This window comes from Bos javanicus, chromosome X (assembly GCF_032452875.1).
Source record: "Bos javanicus breed banteng chromosome X, ARS-OSU_banteng_1.0, whole genome shotgun sequence".
Classification (NCBI taxonomy): Eukaryota; Metazoa; Chordata; class Mammalia; order Artiodactyla; family Bovidae; genus Bos; species Bos javanicus.
In genome coordinates, this window is record NC_083897.1 from 139,085,144 (window position 1) to 139,109,593 (window position 24,450).

Below are 24,450 nucleotides of genomic sequence, written 5' to 3' on the forward strand. Positions count from 1 at the left end.
TTTATTGGACTAAGGTATATTCATACAGCCACTCCTGATGGCTCAGCTGTAAAGAACCCGCCTGCCAATTGAGCAGACCCAGGTTTGATCCCTGGTTTGGGAAGATCCCCTGGAGAAGGACATGACAACCCACTCCACTGTTCTTGCCTGGAGAATCCCATGGACAGAGGAGCCTGGAGTCTGTGGGGTCAGACATGAGTCAAACATGACTTAGTGATTAAACCACCTCCACACAGAGATCCACCAGTCCTTTCTAAAGGAGATCAGTCCTGGGTGTTCATTGGAAGGACTGATGCTGAAGCTGAAACTCCAGTATTTTGGCCACCTCATGTGAAGAGTTGACTCGTTGGAAAAGACCCTGATGCTGGGAGGGATTGGGGGCAGGAGGAGAAGGGGACGACAGAGGATGAGATGGCTGGATGGCATCACTGACTCGATGGACATGAGTTTGAGTGAACTCCAGGGGTTGGTGATAGACAGGGAGGCCTGGTGTGCTGTGATTCACGGGGTTGCAAAGAGTCGGATACGACTGAGCGACTGAACTGAACTGAACTGAACATAGTAACACACCTCAGCCTTCAGGAACATGAATCTGTGCGCATCTTACATGATTTACTCAAACTGAAAAAGAAAAAAAGAAAAAGCCTTGAGTTGCAATATACTTGGGGAATTTAAGTGTGTGGGTTCGCATAGCTACTTCCAGAATTATATTTGGTGTCCAAGTAGGAGGCATTTTCCTTCTGTCATCTATAGATGATTTCATGTTCTCTGTAATGTAATGATCGCTTCATATATTTATTCATTCATGAAGTGAAGTGACAGTCGCTCAGTCCTGTCCGACTCTCTGCAACCCCACGGACTGTAGCCCACCAGGCTCCTCTGTCCATGGGATTTTCCAGGCAAGGATACTGGAGTGGGTTGCCATTCCCTTCTCCAGGGGATCTTCCCGACCCAGGGATCAAACCTGGGTCTCCCGCATTGCAGATTCTTGACCATCTGACCCACAGGGGAAGCCCATTATTCGTGCTTGTGTATACTCCTTTAATGAAAACCCTCCAAAGCTGTATGTAGTCATCAGAGGTAAAAACCAGCCTGTGCATTCAATCATGAGATTTTGACTTCCACAGAGCCATCCGAGTCTTTGGGAATAAATACCCGTGAGTGGCATGGAGCCACTGGAACCTCCCCTGGGAATTCCCTGGTCCTGACAGCCCTCCCTGGAACCCAGCAGGGTTGCCCGTCCTCACCCAGGTGGGCAGGGGGAGGGCGGGACTGTGTCAAGTCCGCTGATGAGTCAAGCGTGTGTTTACAAAGCATACGCAGCGGGCACATCAGGGTAACAGGCTTCTGTGTGCCTCTCCCCCTCAGACCACGGACGAGCGGGTGCAGCTGACGGACGTCCGGCCCAGCAGGTGGTACCAGTTCCGGGTGGCGGCCGTGAACGTGCACGGGACCCGAGGCTTCACCGCCCCCAGCAAGCACTTCCGCTCCTCCAAAGGTCAGTGGTGCTTGCCGCCCGCCCGCCCGCCGACCCACCCACCTCGCGATGGAAGGTCAGGGGGGTGGGAGACACATCCGTGGTGTCTCCAGGCTGGTATGGGTGTGTTTGGCCAGCACGTGGCTTTGCTGTGCTGAGCGAATGGGACCAGATGCCTCTGAAGGAGCTGCATGAATTCACGGCTGGGAGGATCCCTGGGATTTAACCTCTGCGAGGCTCCGGAAACTGTCATCACGATGATGTTTTCTCAACTTGGAACAGGCCGTTCTCTAGAATCAGCTTCCACTGCCTGGGTCTCTCCACATCTTATGCATCAAGCACCATTCACTTTAAATTTTTTTGGAGAGAAGGCTTTCGTGTTTGCCACATCAGATGATGCAGGTTTCTTGAAAAGAGTGGCTCTGATGCGTGTCATTCACCTCCTGTTTCACAGCAGGCGGAGTTTAAATCCGTCCTGAGTCACTGTGTCGTGGCTATCGCTTTCTTCCCTTCTCATTTCACTGCTGTTCTAAAACCTCTGTGGGTGTGATGAATACTCAGTTTTCCACTTGTTGGTTTAGGCTGTGATTCTGCAAGGGCATGTTTGGGCCGGATATTGAGAATAGCTCTGTGTTTACATCTCCAGTTGTCTTGCGCGTTCTGAATTAATGAGATGTCAGCCTGGCTGATCAGCAAGCTCCGTTTTCATGGGAGATGAGTGAGGTTACTCACTGACTAATCAGCAGGTATCGTCGTCCACAGGAGGTCACTCCACCTCCGTTTAGGCAGGCATTGTGATGTTAATGAATAATGTGAGACGTGTAACGTCGGTCTTGTCTTTCAAGATGGGAAGGTTTGCACTGGCTGCTATAAATTGCAATTCCTTTCCATTTAGAATGTCCAGGTGGCTCAGTGGTAAAGGACCCGCCAGCCAATGCAGAAGATGCAGGTTTGATCCCTGGGATGGGAAGATGCCCTGGAGGAGGAAATGGCAACCCAACGCAGTATTCTTGCCTGGAGAATCCCATGGACAGAGGAGCCTGGTGGGCTACAGTCCGTGGGGTCGCAAAAGTGCCAGACGTGACTGAGCCCACACACGCTCTTATAAGTGTCAGCTAGTCTGTCTATATGTTGCTAGAATGATATTGCCACACCTTTACCGGGATAATCACAGGTCTCACGTGGAAAATTTGCAGCCAAAATAATTTAAATATTTGGATGCCGTTCCAGTGTTTATTGCAGACTTTTTTTCTTTTTAATTGCCTGCACTAGGTCTTAGCTGTGACAGGCGGACCCTTCAGTCTTCACTGTACCCTGTGGGGTCCAGTTCCCTGACCAGAGATTGAAGCCAGGTCCCCTGCACCAGGCGTGTGGAATCTTAGCCACTGGACCACTGGGGAAGTCCCCTGTGTTGTAGATTATTTTTTTTTAACTCTTTCTTTTAAAAGGCCCTTTTAAGAAAGGTATGTCCCGCACACCCCGCTCCCAGGTGAATACACTAAGCAAGCTGGAAAGAGAAATAGCAAACAGAGACGTGAGACCTTTCTCGAATGAGGCCTGTCTCCCTGTGATCCGATGATCTAGAGAGGCCACGTGAATAAATAGTCAGTGGCGGGTTCAGAGGCGAGGATCCAAGCGGGGCTCGGGAAGTCTCCGCCTTGACTTTCCCAGTTCACACGTGGTCCAGGTGTGTGTGGTCACACCGTGTTCCCACTGGCCCCGTTGCCTGCCTGTGGTCTGGCACTCTCAGATCAACACGGCTTGTGCACACACGAGGCACAGCAGTGCCCAGCCTCTGCGTTGCACAGGACAAATCCCCTTTGGAGCTCGGCGGGACCTGGGCAGAGGTCCCGTGACCGTGGCTGCCAACCTCCAGAGAGGCATGTATCCCGGGGAGACAGCAGGGCCACGTCACCTCAGCCCTTCCTGCGTATCTGAGCACTGCTCAGGTCTTGGATTAGCCCTGTGTCTGTCAGTTGGAATGGTCTTTCGTTGAATGAAGGTGCACCGTTTGGGCAATCCCCACACTCACCATTAAATCATTCTATTTCTTGGTTTGACAAATGTGCCCAGCATTCAGCATTGCAGAGTGCACGTCTGAAGCAAAAAACACACGCCTAGAATTCGTGGTAGGTACTAGTGTCTTCACTGAAGACACAGGCCCGCTAAGCGGCTGAAGCTGATTCATGCAGGAAGCAGCTAAGGGTTGTGGTTGTTGGTCAGTCGCTAAGTCGTGTCCATCTATTTGTGACTCCATGGACTGCACCACACTAGGCCTCCCTGTCCATCACCATCTCCTACTGTTTGCTTAAACTCATGTCCATTGCATCAGTGATGCCATCCAACCATCTCATCCTCTGTTGTCCCCTTCTCCTCCTGCCTTCGATCTTTCCCATCATCAGGCTCTTTTCTAATGAGTCGGCTCCTCATATCAAGGGGCCAAAGTATTGAAGCTTCCGCTTCAGCATCAGTCCTTCCAATGAATAATCAGAGTTGATTTCCTTTAGGATGGACTGGTTTGATCTCCTTGCTGTCCAAGGGACTCTCAAGAGTCTTCTCTAGCACCACAATTTGAAAGCATCAATTCTTTAGGTTCCACATGTAAGTGATATTATATGAAGCTTGCCTTCTGCAGTATGGCCATCTAAAGGTCTCTCTCTTTGTTGCAATTTGCACGCTGGCTTTCTGTGCAAATGTGGAGGTGGGTTTCTGTATGTAACCATTAGCATTGTCGGGACACCTTGAGGTGCCTGCCTCACAGATGATGGCTTTTCTCCCCAGGCAGGACAGAGCAAGGGCTCCTTTCTCATGGGGTTTCATGTCAGTGCGATAACAGACCTGCATTTCTCCAGGGGTGACAAGTGGTTTCATTTGGCATTTTCTGCATCATAGGCGCTGGATTGTTCCATCATTGTGCCTGTTACTTTTTGCGCGTGGAATTAATCATGAAGGTTCAGAGAGGAAACCATAAATCTTTCTTCTGAAATCCAAGTGTTCCATCTTCCTTTTCCAAAAGCACTACATAGAGTTGTTAATAAAGGAACTGTTTTCAAGGCTGAATTTGGATAGTCCTGCTAAATACTGAATATATCTTGCTCTGGAAATCACGCAGATTGTAAAAGGAGCTTACATGGCCTTCCTGTTCCATTCATCTCTGAGGGTGTGTTTGCTTCCTGCCCCGTGAGATGGGTTTCTGTAGACGACTGGGAAGGTTGTAAAGAGGGAGTGCGTGAGGCAGAAAGAGAAGTGGGATAGGGGGAAATGCTCTCATGTAAGCCTTAAGAAAACTCTCATCTTGTGATGTGACTCTGGCCCTCTCATGCTACACTCCCCAACTAGTGAATGAAACGCTGATCCTCAGTTTCCTCATCTGTAAAATGGGAACACGGTGCCAACATTTCAAAAACAAAATACAGCCATAAGCTCATTAGAAATAAGCACCACTTCTGAGACCCTGGGTTTGATCCCTGGGTTGGGAAGATCCCTTGGAGAAGGAAATGGCAGCCCACTCCAGTGTTCTTGCCTGGAGAATCCCATGGACAGAGGAGCCTGCGGGGGCTACAGTCTACGGGGTTGCAAAGAATTGGACGTGACTGAGCGACTAACACTTTTATGTCCAGTTCCAGAGACTAAATGGTGTCATGGCTTTAGAAAGACTGACCCAGGGCTGGCACTCTGTGGCCCATGGGCCATGTTTGGCCTGCTCCTTGTTTCTGCAAATAGCGTTTCATTAGCACAGAGCCACGCTCATTTGTTGCCATATTGTCAATTTTTTTGTTGTTTTTGTCCCGTCATTCAGTTGTGTCCAGCTGTTTGCGACCCCATGGGCTGCAGCACGCCAGGCTTCCCTGTCCTGCACTGTTTCGTGGACTTTGCTCAAACTCACGTCTGTTGAGTCATGAAGCCGTCCAACCATCTCATTCTCTGTCACTGCCTTCTCCTCCTGCCTTCAATCTTTCCCAGCATTGGGGTCTTTTGTAATGAGTCTATGGCTGCTCTTTTTAAAAAGCACTTTTTAGTTTGTATTGGAGTAGAGCGTATTAACAATATTGTGATAGTTTCAGCTAGATAGTGAAGAGACTCAGCCATACATGTACATGGATCCATTCTCCCCCAAACTCCCCTCCCATCCAGGCTGCCACATGACACCGAGCAGAGTTCCCTGTGCTGTCCAGCAGGTCCTTGTTGGTTCTCCATGTTAAATACAGCCGTGTGTCCATGTCCATCCCAAACTCCATAACTATCCCGTCCCCCAACCTTCCACCTGGTAACCATGAGGTTATTACAGAGTATTGAGCAGAGTCCCGTGTGCTGGACAGCAGGTCCTTGTTGGTTCTCCATGTTAAATACAGCAGTGTGTCCATGTCCATCCCAAACTCCCTAACTACCCCTTCCCCAACCATTCCTCCGGGAACCATAACGTTATTACAGAGTAATAAATGCAGACGAGCAGAAGTGTGAGAATCTCAGCCCCTCTGTCTCCCCTCCCTGTCTTTCTCACTTCTGACTGCCACCAGTTACCTGAATGACCTCGGGCAGGCCACTTCACCTATTCAACCCTATGGGTTAAAAGATTGAAAGATCCTTACCAGTTTAGAAAACAAACAAACAAAAAGACCAAACAAGTAGCTTATAGAATCCTTTGAGGCTTTATCATAATGTGGTGTCAGCTATATGCATATAATTGTTTTTCACAAACTTCCAACTGCATTTCAAAGTTTTCATATAATCGAAACATTATGTAAATTGAAAGAAAAGATTTTGTACCTCTCAACAAAGTAAATATACTTCATTTCACAATGTAGGGAACCACTTCACAAGGCCATGGATGGCTGCAGTGTGGGGATTTGTTGGGACTGATTGAGATCCTTCAGCTTAGACAGGTTGGACAGACTCATCTGAGGTCTTCCGTGACTAAACAGATAAACAAAAAGCTGGTTTACAGAGACTAATTGGGGCTGATAAACACATCGTCTCTGCTATTCCCTCTTGGCTCTGTAATTTTAAAGTGATTATTTGGGGGCGGAGGGAAGGAAGAGATTGGAGTGTCTTATCTTCGTTATGGGAATATGCCATCTTGGTATTCTGAACACTGAAATGGGCCTTATGTTTAAGAAAATGTGAAAGTGAAAGAATTAGCCGCTCAGTCGTGTCCAGCTCTTTACGACCCCATGGACTGTAGCCCACCAGGCTCCTCTGTCCATGGGATTCTCCAGGCAAGGATACTGGAGTGGGTTAATTCCCTTCTCCAGGGGGATATTCCTTACCCAGGGATCAGACCCAGGTCTCCCGCATTGCAGGCAGATTTTTTACTCTTTGAGCCACCAGGGAAGAACATTTGAGCCAAATACTATCAGTTTATTTAAAGGCATTATTTCCTAGTGCTGTTTCATCAGTTAGGTTGTCTCCTGTTTCACAAACTAGGTGATGTTGTCCTGGACTATTGCAATCACATGTAAGGCATGAGATATTTTTCCAGGGCGGTGAGTAATGATAGAATGAATGAAGTAGATTAAGGAAATGATGAAACACCACCAGTTGACTTTCCTAAACTGGGAATTTTCTTTAGAAATGTAGATGATTTTGCTCTCTTCCTGTGAACTTCGGATTTCTGGAAGCATAACCGTGTATTTTCAGCACATGGACATCCAGGTGCATCGTTGAAAATGTGAATGCCTGTGATTATCCTTACACGTTTTAATTTTTCTTTTGCTTTGAAGCGGTGATGAGCTTGAAGACTAGCTTCCTCTGAGAAGGATCTGCAGTGACTTGCCGTAGGTTTAGGAGTGAATCACGCCACAGATTTGGTTCTAAGAGCCTCAGAGAACACGAAGGCAGGAGGAAATGGTGACAATATTCTGCCAGTAAGAGGAGGAAAACACATATAACGGACTTGGATAGCGAGACATCTGGTCAACCCGCAGTAGGTGAACAGTCAGGTCAGGACTCCCTGGGGGGAGGTGTTGAGGCTCAGTGACCATTGGAAGAGCCTCGGTAGCTCTTGGTTTCATCTCCAAGAAGTAACCTGGGAACCAGCGTGGCCAGAACAGCAGGAGGAGCAGGGACAGGAGAGCAGACTCAGGATGTTATGCATGGAAGGAAGGCACAAGGCTTTGGGGAGACTGCCAGCTCTTTTTTGGTGGGGGGTGGGCAGTGAGAGCTCCTGAACTCATGTCATGAAGAATCACCAGCTGGGACTTCCCTGGTGGTCCAGTAGCTAGGACTCTGTGTGCCCAACACAGGGGACCCAGGTTCAATCCCCGCTCGGGGAACTGGGTACCACCTGCCACAAGCAAGAGTTCCCATGTGCCAGCTAAAGATACCACCTGCTGGAATGAAGACCCGGCATGGCCAAAGAAATACTAATAAATTTAAAAGCAAAATAAAATGAAACATAAACAAAAATAACAGCATACTGGAGTGGGTAGCCATTCCCTTCTCCAGGGGATCTTCCTGACCCGGGGATCGAACTGAGGTCTCCTGCATTGCAGGTGGATTCCTTAGTGTCTGAGTCACCAGGGAAGCCCAAGAATACTGGAGTAGGTAAGCCTATCCCTTCTCCAGCGGATCTTCCCAACCCAGGAATTGAATCGAGGTCTCCTGCATTGCAGCTGGATTCTTTACCAGCCGAGCTACCAGGGAAGCCAAAAAAACAAAAACGATTCACGAGCTGCCATACTGAGAAAGACTCAGACAGGCCTTCCCAATAATCAGGGAGAGAGGAAGGTGAAATGGGCCCAGGGTGTTATTCTGATAGAGACAGTGGGATTCCAGATAGACTCTAGTATTGATATGCCCACAGGAGCTGTTCAGTGAGAGCTCAGGAAGGGTACAGCCTCGAAGTTTGGGGAAGGAGCCGTGGGAAGGAGGACTGTGCATTTCCTGAGATGGGGTGTCTGTGGTGGGGAGTAGGTGCTGGAGGGGCCAAGACTCTGGTGTTGGCAAAGTAGGCTCCCAACTGGCTCAGTGGTAAAGAATCTGTCTGCCCAGGCAGGAGACACAGGTTCGGTTGGGTGTTCCAGGACCTGGTCTCTCTCAACGGCTGAGAAGGTCTCAGTTTATGCAACAAACGAGAAACGGTGAAATGACAAACATATTAGCCATCTGTCATCCCATTTGTAATGTGGATTAAAAAAAAAAATGGTTTGTTTTTGCTGATGTCTCCATGTGGCTCTAAACTTTGGACTCAAGGATGTTCAGCTCCAGGTCCACTCAGATGAACACTTATTTGTATGAGCTGGCCCCGGATTTCTGTTTTCTCTTTTCAGAATTTTCACAGGTGTTTCACCATTGCTGACGTGTTTAACGTCACCCAACCTAAATGGAATTTGACGGTGTTTTACAGAATTTTGTCAGTTTCAGGACAGTGAAAATTGGGCAGTGTTGCCGTGGTATGAAACTGTCTAGATTACAAACATGGTCCAAACGCACGTGTCTTACCATTCTGTGGACTTCCCTGGTGGCTCCATTGGTAAAGAATCTGCCTACAATGCAGGAGACCCCGGTTCAGTCCCTGTGTTTGGAAGATCCCCTGGAGACGGGGAAGGCTACCCACTCTGGCCTGGAGAATATAGGGTTGCAAAGAGTCAGACACAACTGAGCGATTTTCACTTTGACTACTTTTCTGTAGACTGTATTTCAATTTGAGGCTGAAAAAGTGTTTCTGAATGCTGGGAAAGATTGAAGGCAGGAGGAGAAGGGGACGACAGAGGATGAGATGCTTGGATGGCATCATCCACTCGATGGACATGAGTTTGGGTAAACTCCGGGAGTTGGTGATGGACACGGAGGCCTGGCGTGCTGCAGTCCGTGGGGTCGCGAAGAGTTGGACATGACTGAGCAACTGAACTGAAGTGCTTGTTTTCAAGTATCCTACATATAAAGGGCAGTGTTCCTGCATTGACCCTGTAGTCGTCACATGAGCAGAAATGGCGCTTCCGTGGTTGTTCAGTTGCTCAGTCGAGTCTGACTCTCTGCGACCCCACAGATGGCAGCATGCCAGGCTCCCCTGTCCTTTACGGTCTCCCGGAGTTTGCTCAAACTCCTGTCCATGGAGTCGATGGTGCGTTTGTGGTCATCCTCAAAACTGAACTCTGTCTCCTGCGATTTCAGATCCATCTGCACCCCCGGCCCCAGCCAACCTCCGGCTGGTGAACTCCACCGTCCACAGTGACGGAAGCGTGGCTGTGACCATCGCGTGGGATGTCGCCGAGGAACCAGACATCCCGGTGCACCACTACAAAGTCTTCTGGAGCTGGACAGTCAGCGGCAAGTCCCTTGTGCCAACCAAGAAGAAGAGGAGGAAGACCACGGATGGGGTAAGTGCCCATTCCGGGGAGGGGGCCCGGTGTCTCGTGGGGGCGTTGAACTCAAGGTGCCCCATTTAAGAGCAGCCTCCAGTGAGCCCAGAAGAGGGGTGGATGAGGAATGAATTCCCATCGCCCTCTGGCCAAGGAGAGTCTGTGATCAGAGGACCACACCGGCCAATCAGCCTCGGACATTTCAGGCTGAGAACGCTTGAATGTCGTCTGTTGACTTACTCATATCCAAAGGGCCAGCACAAACTCTAGAAATCAAAGGGACTGGAATGATGTCCATCGTACCTGTCTCAGTTCAGTTCACTCGCTCAGTCGTGTCCGACTCTTTGCAACCCCATGAATGGCAGCATACCAGGCCTCCCTGTCCATCACCAACTCCCAGGGTTCACCCAAATTCATGTACATCAAGTCAGTGATGCCATCCAGCCATCTCATCCTGTCGTCCCCTTCTCCTCCTGCCTCCAATCCCTCCCAGCATCGGGGTCTTTTCCAATGAGTCAACTCCTTGCATCAGGTGGCCAGAGTACTGGAGTTTCAGCCTCAGCATCAGTCCTTCCAAAGAACACCCAGGACTGGTCTCCTTTAGGATGGACTGGTTGAGTCTCCTTGCAGTCCAAGGGACTCGCTAGAGTCTTCTCCAACACCACAGTTCAAAAGTATCAATTCTTTGGCGCTCAGCTTCCTTCACAGTCCAACTCTCACATCCATACATGACCACTGGAAAAACCATAGCCTTGACTAGACGGACCTTTGTTGGCAAAGTAATATCTCTGCTTTTGAATATGCTATGTCTAGCCACTGAAAATGGTACAATTCAAAATGTCCTTGATATTAAGGTTTGCTTTTTTTTTTAAGCGATCCTTCTGAATTGAGGAGTTAAAGTTTTTACTTTTTCTGTTGTGTATTGCAAGATGCTCCTATCTGTAATGTCATTGCTAGAACTGCACACAGTTTACAAGATGTATGTTTGACTATATATGTTTCTCATGGATTAAAAGGATGTGGGATGGCTTATTGTCCACATATCAAGAAATAAAATCTTCACCAAAACATTTCTTGCAATGAGATCTCCATAACACTGAACTTTCTGCCTGGTGTGACATATGCTTAATGTATAAAAAAAATGTGCTTTTATTACACACTTTTTTATATTGATGTTATAAAACATAAACGAACAACTTTCTCTCTAATTTATACGATTGAATTGCACAAACTAATGTTGAAAAGAGCTTTTAAAAGACAGCAACAATTTTTTTTAAATGAACATTCCAGTATTTGTGCCATCGAGGATTGTAAAACACATCTCTACCAGTCCACATCACTGATATCCAGCTGCAATGCTGTTTTATTTGTAAGAAACTTTCTGACAGTTCCAGGTTTTATTTCGTACAGCTCTGCAACAAGTGATAATTGATAATGTGTGCTCATCTCATAGAAAGTGCCGAAGGAGATAAAGGTGGGAAATCACAGAAATGGAAATCAGAATGTGACATGATGAAATATATGCATGTACAGTGTACGTATAATATATATATAGTACATGTGATATCAGGTGGCCCCAATGGCACCCCACTCCAGTACTCTTGCCTGGAAAATCCCATGGACAGAGGAGCCTGGAAGGCTGCAGTCCATGGGGTCGCTAAGAGTCGGACACGACTTCACTCTCACTTTTCACTTTCATGCATTGGAGAAGGAAATGGCAACCTGCTCCAGTGTTCTTGCCTGGAGAATCCCAGGGATGGGAGCCTGGTGGGCTGCCGTCTATGGGGTCACACAGAGTCGGACATGACTGAAGCAACTTAGCAGCAGCAGACTAAAAGGAGATTGTGTGCGTGTATGTGTGTGTATTTTGTGCATCTGCAGGATGTCTGTGTGTGTGTATCCTATGCCATTTGCAGGATCTATGTGTATGTTTCTCTGTGTGTATTCTGTGCCATTTGCAGGGTGTGTGTGTGTGAGTTCTGTGTCATTTGCAGGATGTTTGTGTGTGTGTGTCCTGTGACAATTGCAGTGTGTGTGTGTGTGTGTGTGTATCCTGCACCATTCGCAGAGTGTGTGTGTTTCCTCACCATTGCAGGGTATGCCTGTGTATTCTCTACCATTTGCAGGGTGTGTGTGTGTATGTGTGTGTGTGTGTGTGTGCTGTGCCATTTGTAAGATGTGTGTGTGTGTGTATCCTGTATCACTGTGTGTGTGAATCTTGTGCCTTGTGCAGGATGTTTGTGTATGAGTGTGTGTGTTAGTGCCATTTGCAAGACGTGTGTCTGTGTGTATTTTGTGCTATTTGCTGTGTGTGTATGTCTTTAACCATTTGCAGGATGTGTGTGTATATTCCGTGCCATGTGTAGGATATATATGTGTGTGTATGTGTGTGTGTGTATGTTTTATGCCAGTTGTAGGATTGTGTATGTGTTAGAATTATGTGCCGCTGGCAGGATGTGTTTGTGTGTGTGTATGCTGTGGCTTTTGCAGAATGGGTGTGTGTGCTTGTCTGTGTATCCTGTGCAGTTTGCAGGGAATGTGTGTGAATGTGTATTTTGTGCCAGGTCTAGGATTGTGTGTGTTTCAATCGTGTGCCATTTGAAGGGTGTGTGTGTCTGTGTGTGTCTGTGTGTGTGTCCTGTGTGATTTGCAGGGTGTGTGTGTGTGTGTGTTGTGTGTTTTGTTCCAGTTCTAGGATTGTGTGTGTGTGTGAAGCCTGTGCCATGTGTATCCTGTTCCATTTGTTGGGTGTGTGTGTGCATGGTGTGTGTGTGCATCCTGTTCCATTGTGTGTGTGTGTGTGTGTGTGTGCGTGCGCGTGTGTGTGTCCTGTTCCATTTGCTGTATGTGTTCCTCCACAGGGAATTGAACTCTGGCCCCAACACTGAAAGCACCAAATCCTGGGCAGTGTACTACCGCGGAACTGCCCATGTACTATCTTTTGACAGATGTTTGAATTCTAAGACCACAAGCTTATTTCTCTCAATTCCCAGTTCTTGTAAGGGACCTTATTATCATACCCGCAAGCCATAAAAACATACTTTTAAAAGCATTCTGTCAAGTCGATTCTTCTTAACAACTTTCGGAGGAAATTTTCTCATAGAAGACGGAGGATCCACATTGGGGAAATACAGTGAATGTCCGTTCGCTGGGTCTCTCCAGGTGTGCGCTGCTGTGACTCTCTGCTAGTCTGTTATAAAGGGCGCTCATTGTCTCTGTGAGCTGCCGTCCAGGAAGGAGTGAGGGACACACACACAGAGACGCACATATATCCTGCCAACGGCACACGATTCACACACACACACACACAGCCCTAGCACGGGCACAAAATACACACACTCACACATACCCTGCAGATTGCACAGGATACACACACAGACACAAACACACACACACCCGTCCTACAAAAGGCACAGAATACACACACAAACACACACACCCATTCTGCAAAAGGCACAGGATACACGCACACAAACACACATCCCACAAAAGGCACAGGATACACACACACACACACACACACATCCTGCCAATGGCACAGAATTCAAACACACATACAGTCCTAGAACTGTGAGTTCTAGGAGTGAGTTATTCATCATCACATAACTGCAGAGCATCCAATAATGGGGTTAGTGACACAGTTTCCAAAAAAAAGAAAAAGATGCTTTTGTGTGACATTTATTTGGATCCACGGCACGACTGGCTTTGCTAAAGATGTAGAAGGTTCCGTGATCTTAGTCCTGGCGGAGGTCAGGTGGGAGCTGGTGGGCTCCCTGAGGACCGGGGACCGCTGGCGGGAGGCTCAGGGTCCGGGCGGCTTCTGACGCAGTCTCGTCTCCCCTCCGCCTGCAGTCCCAGAACTCGGTGACCCTGGAGCCGCTGCAGCTGGGCTGCGACTACACTGTGGAGCTGCAAGCCATCACCTACTGGGGCCAGACGCGCCTCAAGAGCGCCAAGGTGTCCCTGCAGTTCACGTCTGCGCACGCCGCCCACAACAGTGAGTGTGCACGGCTCCTTTCCCTCACTTCCCGTCTTCACCGGGCAGGTCTTCCTACCAGCGTGCGTGTGACTGTGTCCTGTGAACCAGCACAAGTGTTACCTTGGCGTCTTCCTCACGGTCTTCATCTATTCTGCGTGCAGTGTTTTGGCATCATAATGGAAACTTCAGAGGAAAAGATGTCCCATACTAGCAGATGCTAATATTGACATGATTCAGAGTCCTTATTCTAATGGAAACTTCGGAAGAAAAGGTGTCTCATTCTAGCAGACACTGATATTGACATGATTCAGGGTCCTTATTCTAGTGGAAACTTCAGAAGAAATGGTGTCTCATTCTAGCTGATGCTAATATTGACATGATTCAGGGTCCTTATTCTAATGGAAACTTCGGCAGAAAAGGTGTCTCATTCTAGCAGATGCTGATATTGACGTGATTCGGGGTCTTTCTTGTAATAGATACTTCAGAAGAAAAGGTGTCCCATTCTAGCAGATGCTGATATTGACATGATTCAGGGTCCTTATTCTAATAGAAACTTCAGAAGAAAAGGTGTCTCATCCCAGCAGGTGCCAATATCGACACGATTCAGGATCCTTATGCAAATGTGTCTTTATTTTTATAGTTTTTGTTTTTTTTTTAATGTGTCTGTGCTGGGTCTTCATAGCTGTGTGAGGGCTTTTCTCTAGCAGCGGCAAGCAGGAACTGTTGCCTAGTTATGGTGCCCAGGCTTCTCACTGAGCTGCTTCCTCGTTACAGACCACGGGTTCTAGGACACACGGGCTCACTAGCTGTGGTACCCGGGCTTAGCTGCCCCATGACGCGTGGGATCTTCCTGGACCGGTGAGCGAACCCGTGTCTCCTGCTTTGGCAGGCGGATTCTTTACCACTGAGCCACCAGGGAAGCCCTGCCTTGGAGTTTTCTGTACGACTTTTATCTGTTTCACAGATACTTGTGGTGTCACAATGGACACTTAAGAAGGTGTCCCATTCCAGCAAACGCTTGTGTTCACACGATCGGGTCCTCACACACGCGTACGGGTCTTCGAGAAGGATCCTTGTAGCTAAACTCTCAGAAACTGTTAATTCCCTCTTCAAATGCAACATGCATTTGAGGCTTTCAACCCCTTTTTTTTGTGGGTTTCACACAGTGGTCACAATTCCTGCAGAAGGCTACCCAGTACCGCACTGGCAGCAGTGACCATGTCACCCCACGCCCACATCCTAGGCGCCAGTGTTACCAAGCTCGTCTGTGACCATGAACTTAGCACAGTGAGAGGAAGGGCGTATGAGACCCTCGTCTCTGAGCCAGATGTTGGGTGCTGTGGTGTTTCTGGCTTTTGCCGACAGCTGGGGAGTGGCGGGTAGGGCCGTGGGGAGGCTCCTGGGGCCGGGCTGATGGACGGTCAGCCTGGGAAAGGCCACAGGCATCTCCGCAAGTGTTGCTGCTCCAGGCTCACAAGGTCTGCCTTTCATCATGGCTCCAGGCCTGGGTCAAACCAGGACAGTGTGACAAGTGTCTAGAATTTAGGAAAGAGTAGGTTGAAGCTGAAACTCCAATACTTTGGCCACCTGATGCGAAGAGCTGACTCATTTGAAAAGACCCTGTTGCTGGGAAAGATTGAGGACAGGAGGAGAAGGGGACGACAGAGGATGAGATGGTTGGATGGCATCACCGACTCAATGGACATGGGTTTGGGTGGACTCTGGGAGTTGGTGATGGACAGGGAGGCCTGGTGTGCTGCAGTTCATGGGGTCGCAAAGAGTTGGACACGACTGAGCGACTGAACTGAACTGAACTGAGGCTGGCTCCTCTGAGTTAGATGCAGGGATAGTCCATAACCATGTTCCTTGAGCTTGTGCGCATGCTCAGTCATGTCCAACTCTGCAAACCCGCATGGACTCCTCTGTCCATGGGATTCTCCAGGCAAGAATATTGGAGCGGGTTGCCATTTCCTTCTCCGGGGGATCTTCCCTACCCAGGGATGGAACCTGTGTCTCCTGCATTGGCAGGCGGCTGCTTTAACCACTGACTGAGCCATTTGGGAAGGAAACCCTAATTATCTTGTACCACCTGGAAGATAATGGGGATCCAAAGGAGCAGGTCCACTTGAAATGGTGTTTTTCAAAAGAGTTCTCGAAACAAGAGCTTCCTCCCTACTTCAGAAATGGGTCCTTTGGGAGATTAGATGGATTTGAAAAGTCCACTATTTCTGTGTATCAGCCTGGGTACAGTACTACTTTTATGTAAAAATTCTCATGGAGACATTTCTGAGCATGTAATAACTTCCTTGATTTTTTAAAAGAAGTTTTTTATTGAAGTGCAGTTGATGGACCACGTTGTGGCAATTTTCTGTTGTTCAGCAAAGTGATTTCAGTTATGTATATATATGTACATTTTAAAAAGTATATTCTTCTCCATGATGGTTTATCACAGGATGTTAAATATAGTTCCCTGTGATACACAATAGGACCTTGTTGCTTATCCGTTCTCTATATCAAAGCTCACATCTGCTAACCCCAACTTCCCACTCCATCCCTCCCCATTGCTGGCTGCCTTGGTAATCACCAGTCTGTTCTCAACGTCTGTGAGGCTGTTTCTGTTTCATAGGTAAGTTCATTGGCGTCATTTTAGATCCCACGGGTGAGACCATACAGTATTAGTCTTTCTCTGTCAGACTTAATGCGCTTAGTATGATCATCGCTAGGCCCATCCATGTCACTGCAGATGGCATCGTCTCATTCTTTTTCGCGGCTGAGTAATATTCCATTGTCTATATGTACCACACCTTCTTTATCCCTTCCTCTCTTGGTGGGCCTTGGGGTTGTTTCACATGTGTTGGCTGCAATGAACGTAGAGGTGCGTGTACCTTTTTGGATTATAATTTTGTCTGGATACGTGCCCAGAAATGGGGTAGCTGGGTCATACAATAGTCCTATTTTTAGTTTTCTTAGGAACTTTCATATTGTTTTCCATAGTGGCTGCACCCACCATTCATTAATTTCTTTAAATGCAATCCTACATCCATTCATCCAGTATTCTTGGGCTTCCCTGGTGGCTCAGCTGGGAAAGAATCCACCTGCAATGCAGGAGACCTGGGTTCAATCCCTGGGTTGGCAAGATCCCCCTGGAGAAGGGAAACGCTACCCACTCCAGTATTCTGGCCTGGAGAATTCCATGGACTCTATAGCCCACGGGGTCGCAAACAGTCAGACATGACTGAGCAACTTGCACACTTTAATTCATTCATCAAACTGAGTCTAACTATGGGAACAGTTACTATATCATACTATCATAGACCTCACTAGAGTATAAACAAATATGTCATATACAAAGGAAAAAGTATATATGTGAATATATATACAGTATAGACTATTGTATGTGTACATTATACAGTCTTTATGTATCTATTTCTATGCATTCTATATAATACAATGTTTTCATGTATTAACATGAACTCACGCACACGTTACCGCATTAGACACACCTGATGTCAGCCTTCCGAGAGCCCAATGTGGAGTCTGTAAACACGTGGCCAGGATAACAGAGAGACTAGCCCATGCATGGTGCAGAGAGCTGCCAGGGAGTCGTGGAGGCAGACAGACTGACACGGCAGTAGGCACCGAGCCTGCCGGCCTCTCCTGGGCCTTGCAGAGCAGCAGGCATCACACCGCACACGTGCAGCTCTGGAACACAGCACTGTGTGTGCAGAGAACCAGCACAGGGTGGGGGCGGGGAATGAAGCAGGAGGAGCTTCCCCCCTTGGAGATCGCAGTCAGTCCCATGGGTGTCCTGCCATCCGTGTGCCGAGGCCACCCTGGGCACCCCACAACCTGATGCCGCCACCCCCCCACCCCAGAAACCAGAGCTGTATGTTTGGCTGCCCGCCCGGCACCGCCACTGGGATGGCTGACAGCTTCGTGAAATGGACCATCCTCCAAACCACGATCATCTCATCCTTTCACCGCTGTTTCTCTCCACGGCCCTACCCTCAGAGCACCTGTCCCTCAGCCCTTCTGTTCGAGCCTGAGGTCAGGAGAGGTCGTTTTTCATGCCTCGGTTTACCTCTCTCCAGAAATCCACTTCATGAGGAATCAAAGTCCTCTGGTGTTCTAACCTCACCTGCGACGTGGGGACCTGTCCAGGTCTTGCCCACTGTCCAGGCCATTGCCACCTTCCTGATACAATTTATCTCCTAATTATTATTCATTTCCAGCCTTTCTTCAATATCTGTCTTATAGATGACTGTCAGAACAGTCTCTAGAAAACATTAACCAGTATCACAGATTTCTTCCCCTCTCAAGACCATCACGTATTCCTGCCGTCTCTTCACTTATGCCCACATCTCACGCTTTCCTGTTTCCCCAACTTACTACTCACTGATTTCTCCTCAAACCAAAATCCTTTAAACGTCTGATTCTCCTGAGATGGTAGTTTTTCTTCTACTGGTGGTGGGGATTTCTGTCTTGTGCAAAGTTAAGTTGGCCTTTTGGTGTTTTTCCAGTTTTCCCAATAAACAGCGTTCCTCACCCCTTAGAGGCTGGTATAGCTGCGATCCATGAAGGGGCCGTATGAGTCCTGTAATTGAATATGCGTTTCTGCCCACAGCCGAGAATCCCATGAACAGAGGAGCATGGTGGGCTACAGTCCAGCTCAGTTCAGTTCAATAGCTCAGTCGTGTCTGACTTTTGTGACCCCATGAACCGCAGCACGCCAGGCCTCCCTGTCCATCACCAACTCCCGGAGTCCACCCAAACTCATGTCCCTTGAGTCGGTGATGCCATCCAACCATTTCATCCTCTGTCATCCCCTTCTCCTCCCACCCTCAATCTTTCCCAGCATCAGGGTCTTTTCAAAAGAGTCAGGTCTTCGCATCGAGTGGCCAAAGTATTGAAGTTTCAGCTTCAACATCAGTCCTTCCAATAAACACTCAGGACTGATTTCCTTTAGGATGGACTGGTTGTATCTCCTTGCAGTCCAAAGGACACTCAAGAGTCTCCTCCAACATCACAGTTCAAAAGCATCAATTCTTCAGCTCTCAGCTTTCTTTATGGTCCAACTCTCACATCCATACATGACTACTGGAAAAACCACAGCTTTGCTCAGATGGACTTTTGTTGGCAAAGTAATGTCTCTGCTTTTTAATATGCTGTCTAGGGTTGGTCGTAGTTTCGGCTACAGTCCATGAGGTCTCAAAGAGTTGGACATGACTGAGCACTCATGTACCATTTTACGTAACCAAGAAAGAGATATGATATTTAACCTACCAAAGGCCACTTTGTTCTAGGATTAACTGATTCCTGTCAGAAGGATCAGAACAATTAAAAAAAAATAAGTGATGCTGCAAAGTACCAGTCATAATACATGTTACTTGGGTTTCAGGGTGGCCTCCAGCAGAGACTGTCTTAACACAGGATTAGGCAGGACACAGCTGAGTGTGTGTCAGGACACGCTTTGTAACCCAACGTTGATGTATAATCCCATAAACAGTAATGTGTGCCTGTGACAGGAACACAATGAGTTTTCATCATGAACCAACCAGAAGTAAAGAATCACTACAACTTTCCAGTTTAAGCAAGGGAAATTATATTTTATAGGAAGCAGTGCTCTAAATGTCAGCATATAAATTACTTTTTGAATGCTGTTTTTCCAGGGCTGCAGGCTACTAGGCGTTTTCATGATAAACGTTTCTATGAAAGCAAAGGGTGCGTGTTCACACAGTTTTATAAAAGGGCCCCTTGAAGGAAAGAAAGACATAATCCTGTCTTTAATAGAAACGTAACTTGCTCTCTTGGGAGGCAGGAGGAACATTTCCAGGGGTGACAGTTTCCAAATGCTTGATGTAGTGGACTCATGGAGCTGGAAGAATATTCCAGAGTTCATCTAACATCTGGAGAAACAGCCTAGTCACTCAGTTCTCTTTCACTTTCAGGACTATTTAAAGAGTATAAACCAGACCTCATCCATTTTCAGAATATGGAGAAACGGCTTTTATTCCATTTTTGTTTCCTGCTGGAAGTGGAGGACACGCTCAGAGGGAGGGACGACTCCCAGGGCTGAGGTTGGACTGTGCATCCTCTATGTGTCAGCGTGTCCTCTGGGGGCGTGCCCCTGTGTGTGGGCGTGTCCTCTGTGGGCGTGTCCTCTGGGGCATGTGCTGTGTGGGGGCGTGTCCTCTATGTGTGGGGGCGTGTCCATGTGTGGGGGCGTGGCCACGCGGGTTCACGCTGAAATCATTCAGTAAAGCAGCAGACGTTCAATCCTGAGATATATACGCTTTTTTTACGTCGGTAGTGAAAACTAAACATTTCCATGGGATATAACAGGCCGAAGGACGACAATATTCACAGAGAGGTTAAACAACCGTCTAGACTGTCTTGGTTATCTGCCAGTGAATTCTTAACAGGACAGGTTATTTAAGGAATTAGATGCATAAATGAGCTTGTGAAAAATTTAAGATTTGTGAAAAGCCTTAAACTTTCTAAAAAAAGCTTTTTATTGGAGTACAGTTGATTTCACAGTGTTGGTATTAGTTTCTGCTATACAGCACAGGCAGTTATATGTATACACGTATCCTCTCTTTCAGATGTCTTCTCATATAGACCACTACAGAGCATTGAGTAGAGTTCTCTGTGGTATACAGTAGGTTCTCATTCACCTTCAGTTCAGTCACTCAGTCGTGTCCCATTCTTTGGGACCCCACGGACTGCAGCACGCCAGGCCTCCCTGTCCATCACGAACCCCCGGAGCTTGCTCAAACTCATGCCCATCAAGTGGGTGATGCCATCCAAGTATCTCATCCTCTGCCGTCCCCTTCTCCTCCTGCCTTCCATCCTTCCCAGCATCAGGGTCTTTTCCAATGAGTCAGGTTCTCATTAGTTTAGTGTATGTGTGTAAATTGCTATCTCCCAGTTCATCCCACGCCACTCTTAACCCCCTTGGTATCCTTGGGTGTGTTCTCTATGTGTGTGTCTCTATCTCTGCTTTGCAAATAAGCTCATCTACACTATTTTTCTATATTCTACATACATGCATTAATGTATTTGTCTTTCTGACTTCCTTCACACTATGGCAGTCTCCAGGTCCCTCCATGTTTATGAAGAAGGCAGAGTTTAATTCCTGTTTATGGCTGAGTAATATTCCATTACACCTTAAATTCTTTTTAAAACATGCCTTAGGTGTAAGCAGCAGGATTCTGTAAGCCCACGGTGGCATCCAGAAAGGGGCATGTTTGGGTGCCTGTCTTGTGGGTTCCCTGTGACCCTGCCCCCACTCTGGGCCCCAGGCTTGCTGTGCTGGGGTCTGTAGACTTGGATGTAAGGCTTCTCACAGGCTGTGACGTTGTGACTTAAAGATGACATTGGTGTTGGCCTGTTCCAGGCACACGGCTCCAGAAACTCTTGGAATTCCCTAAGCAGCGAGAGCCATGAAGGTGTGTTTTCTTATGTGAATGAGGTGATTTTTTTGGACAGCACTGAAGGACAGGGTGGCCATGAGAGGAACGTACCAGTGACTGGAAGCTTGGAACTTTCTGTCTCCACTTCCTACCACCACCTCTGAGGAAGAGAGAGTGGCTGGAGGTGCAGTTCAGTCATCGGTGGCTAATAATTTAATCAGTCATGTCTGTGTAATGAAGCCTCCGTAAACCCCAGATGCCAGGATTCAGAGGGTTCTGGACTTGGTGAATGCGTGCTGGGAGGGGGACTCCTTGGAGCAGGAAGCCCCACCCGCTTCTCCCCACCCTATCCCATGCTGCTCTGCCACCTGGCTGTTCCTGAGTTATATCCCTTTTTCTTCTCTTTTTTCATATATCTAAATCCTATTTCACGCCTAGGCATTACTACCTTTGAAGATCAGTCACTTTAGTCACTCAGTCATGTCCGACTCTTTGTGACCCAGTGGACTGCAGCACACCAGGCTTCCCTGCCCATCAGCAACTCGCAGAGTTTACTCAAACTCAAGTCCACCGAGTCACTGATGCCATCCAACCATCTCATCCTCTCTCGTCCCCTTCTCTTCCTGCCTCCCATCTTTCCCAGCATCAGGGTCTTTTCCAATGAGTCAGCTCTTCACAGCAGGTGGCCAAAGGATTGGAGTTTCAGCTTCAGCATCAGTCCTTCCAATGAATATTCAAAATTGATTTCCTTTAGAATGGACTGGTTGGATCTCCCTGCAGTCCAAGGGACTCTCCAGAGTCTTCTCCAACACCACAGTTCAAAAGTATCAATTCTTCAGCACTCAGCTTTCTTTATAGTCCAACTCTCACATCCATACATGACTACTGGAAAAACCATAGCCTTGACTAGACGGACCTTTGTTGGCAAAGTAATGTTTCTGCTTTTTAATATGCTGTCTAGGTTGGTCATAGCTTTTGTTCCAAGGAGCAAGCGTCTTTTAATTTCATGGCTGCAGTCACCATCTGCAGTGATTCTGGAGCCCCCCAAAATGAAGTCTGTCACTGTTTCTATTGTTTCCTCATCTATTTGCCATGAAGTGAAGGGACCAGATGCCATGATCTTAGTTTTCTAAATGCTGAGTTTTAAGTGAACTTTTTCACATTGCTTAGTGGTTTATCATCAATACAGGTTGAGATATTATATCTCATAGGAGTACTTGGAATTCTGAAAGCAGAAAAGGACATTATTTCTATATGTGCAACTTCTAAAAGTCAGTGAGCTGCAAAAGGAGAGATCAGAGGCCAGGAGTTTTGGGTATCTTTCCTACTAAGCCATGTGAACTCGCCTCTGTCTCTCTCAAGACGGAGGAATCTAACATGCTGGTCCTTCAGCGAAAACCCACCGAGTATATTGTTTTCATGAAATGGTATTTTAATATTACTTCATTGACTTCCTTCACAAGTGCCAAAAAAAAATTCATGTATTGTGAGAAATACTATTTCCACTAATTACTGAAATCAGAGCATCTATCAAGGTTGGTGAAAGTATGTTCTTACTAAGTTAAATTTGCGGATTCAGTGTAATCTACACAGCATACTTTTAGGTCTGCATTACAGCCTATGATGAAGGGGGAGGTGTGGTCAACCTGGGCAGGAAGGAATCTGTGGCTGAATTACGTTTTCCTTTAAAAAACAGGCGCTAAATAGGAAAGGATCACAGAAAGAAATCAAATGCACTGGGATTACCATCAGGTTCCATGTTGCTTTCTAACCAGTAAATCAGAATGTTGTGCACTCTTGTAGAAGAACAGCTCGGGAAAAGTAGAAAGAGTGTGATGCACACGCAGCCTCCCCTTCAAAGACGCCGGCCCGCTCGCCTCCTGGAAGTCGGGGCTCCATTCTTCCAAGACAACCAGCTGCAGGTCAAGGTCTACTGGAAGAAGACCGAAGGTGAGCAGATGATTGCTTAGTCATCGTTGTCCTTGAGTTTTATTCTAATATTGGAGTACAGTTGATGGACAGTGTTGTGTGAGTTTCAGGTGTACACCAAAGGGATTCGGTTGTACATAAACACAGGTTGATTCTTTTTCAGATTCTTTTTCCAGTTGGTGGTGGTGGTGGTTTAGTCGCTAAGTCGTGTCTGACTCCTTGCGACCCCATGGACTGTAGCCCGCCAGGCTCCTCTGTCCATGGGACTCTCCAGGCAAGAGTACTGGAGGGGGTTGCCATTTCCTTCTCCAGGCGATCCTCCCGACCCAGGAATCGAACCCAGGTCTCCTGCATTGCAGGCAGATTCTTTACCGACTGAGCTATGAGGGAAGCCTTAGGTGATTACATTGAGCAGAGCTCCCTGTGGTATACAGTAGGTCCCTGTTGACTATTTTAAATATAGTAGCTTGCACCTGTCCACCCCAGACTCCCAGTGTGTTCCCCAACCCCACCAGTCCCCTTTGGTAACTGTCAATTTGCTTTCTAAGTCTGTAAATCTATTTGTGTTTTGTAAATAAGTTCGTCGGTATCATTGTTTTTAGATTCCGCAGAGAAGTGATACCCTGTTTCTCTCCCTGATTCCCTTCCTGTGATCATGTCTACCTCCCTACCCATGTCACTGCACGTGGCATTGATTTCAGTCTTTACGAAGCTGAGTAGTATTCTGTGTGCCTGTGTGCCACATGGACTCCTCTGTCGATGGAGATTTAGGCTGCCACCGCGTCTTGACTGTTGTCAATAGTGCTGCAGTGGGCAGCATGTACGTTTTCAAATGACGGTTTTCTGCAGGTATGTGTCCAGGAGTGGGCTTGCTGGGTCAGATGGTAGCTCTGTTTTTAGTTTTCTTAGGAACTTCCAGACTGTTCTCTCAAGTGGCTGCGCCAATTTGCATTCCCACCAGCAGTGCAAGCGAGTTTCCTTTTCTCCACACTCTCTCCAGCATTTATTGTTTGTAGACTTTTTGATGACAGTCATTTTGACTGGTATGAGGTGGTAACTCATTGTAGTCTTGATTTGTATTTCTGCAATAATTAGCAACGTTGACCATCTTTTCATGTTCCTCTTAGCCACCTACATGTCTTTGGAGAAATGTCTTTTTAGGTCTTCTGGTTTTTTGATTGGGTGGTTTGTTGGTATTGAGGTGTATGAGCTTGTAGATTAAGGCTTCATCAGTCATATGCAAATATTTCCTCTCATTTCTGGGTTGTCTTTTTGTTTTATTATTTCCTTTGCTGTGCAGAAGCTCTCAACTTTAATTAGGTCCTGTTTGTTTATTTTCTGATTTTATTTTCA

The 24,450-nt window shown here is 47.3% G+C and overlaps 1 protein-coding gene across 1 annotated transcript in view; it reads left to right on the forward strand.

Annotated features, from left to right (window-relative positions):
- Positions 1-24,450, forward strand: part of ANOS1 (anosmin 1) — a 207,960-nt gene that overhangs the window by 159,490 nt on the left and 24,020 nt on the right. The window contains exons 6-9 of the mRNA XM_061408192.1: positions 1,369-1,498; positions 9,590-9,795; positions 13,630-13,774; positions 22,972-23,118. Of these exons, the coding sequence (XP_061264176.1) occupies positions 1,369-1,498; positions 9,590-9,795; positions 13,630-13,774; positions 22,972-23,118 (628 nt within the window). The remainder of the gene's footprint in view (positions 1-1,368; positions 1,499-9,589; positions 9,796-13,629; positions 13,775-22,971; positions 23,119-24,450) is intronic.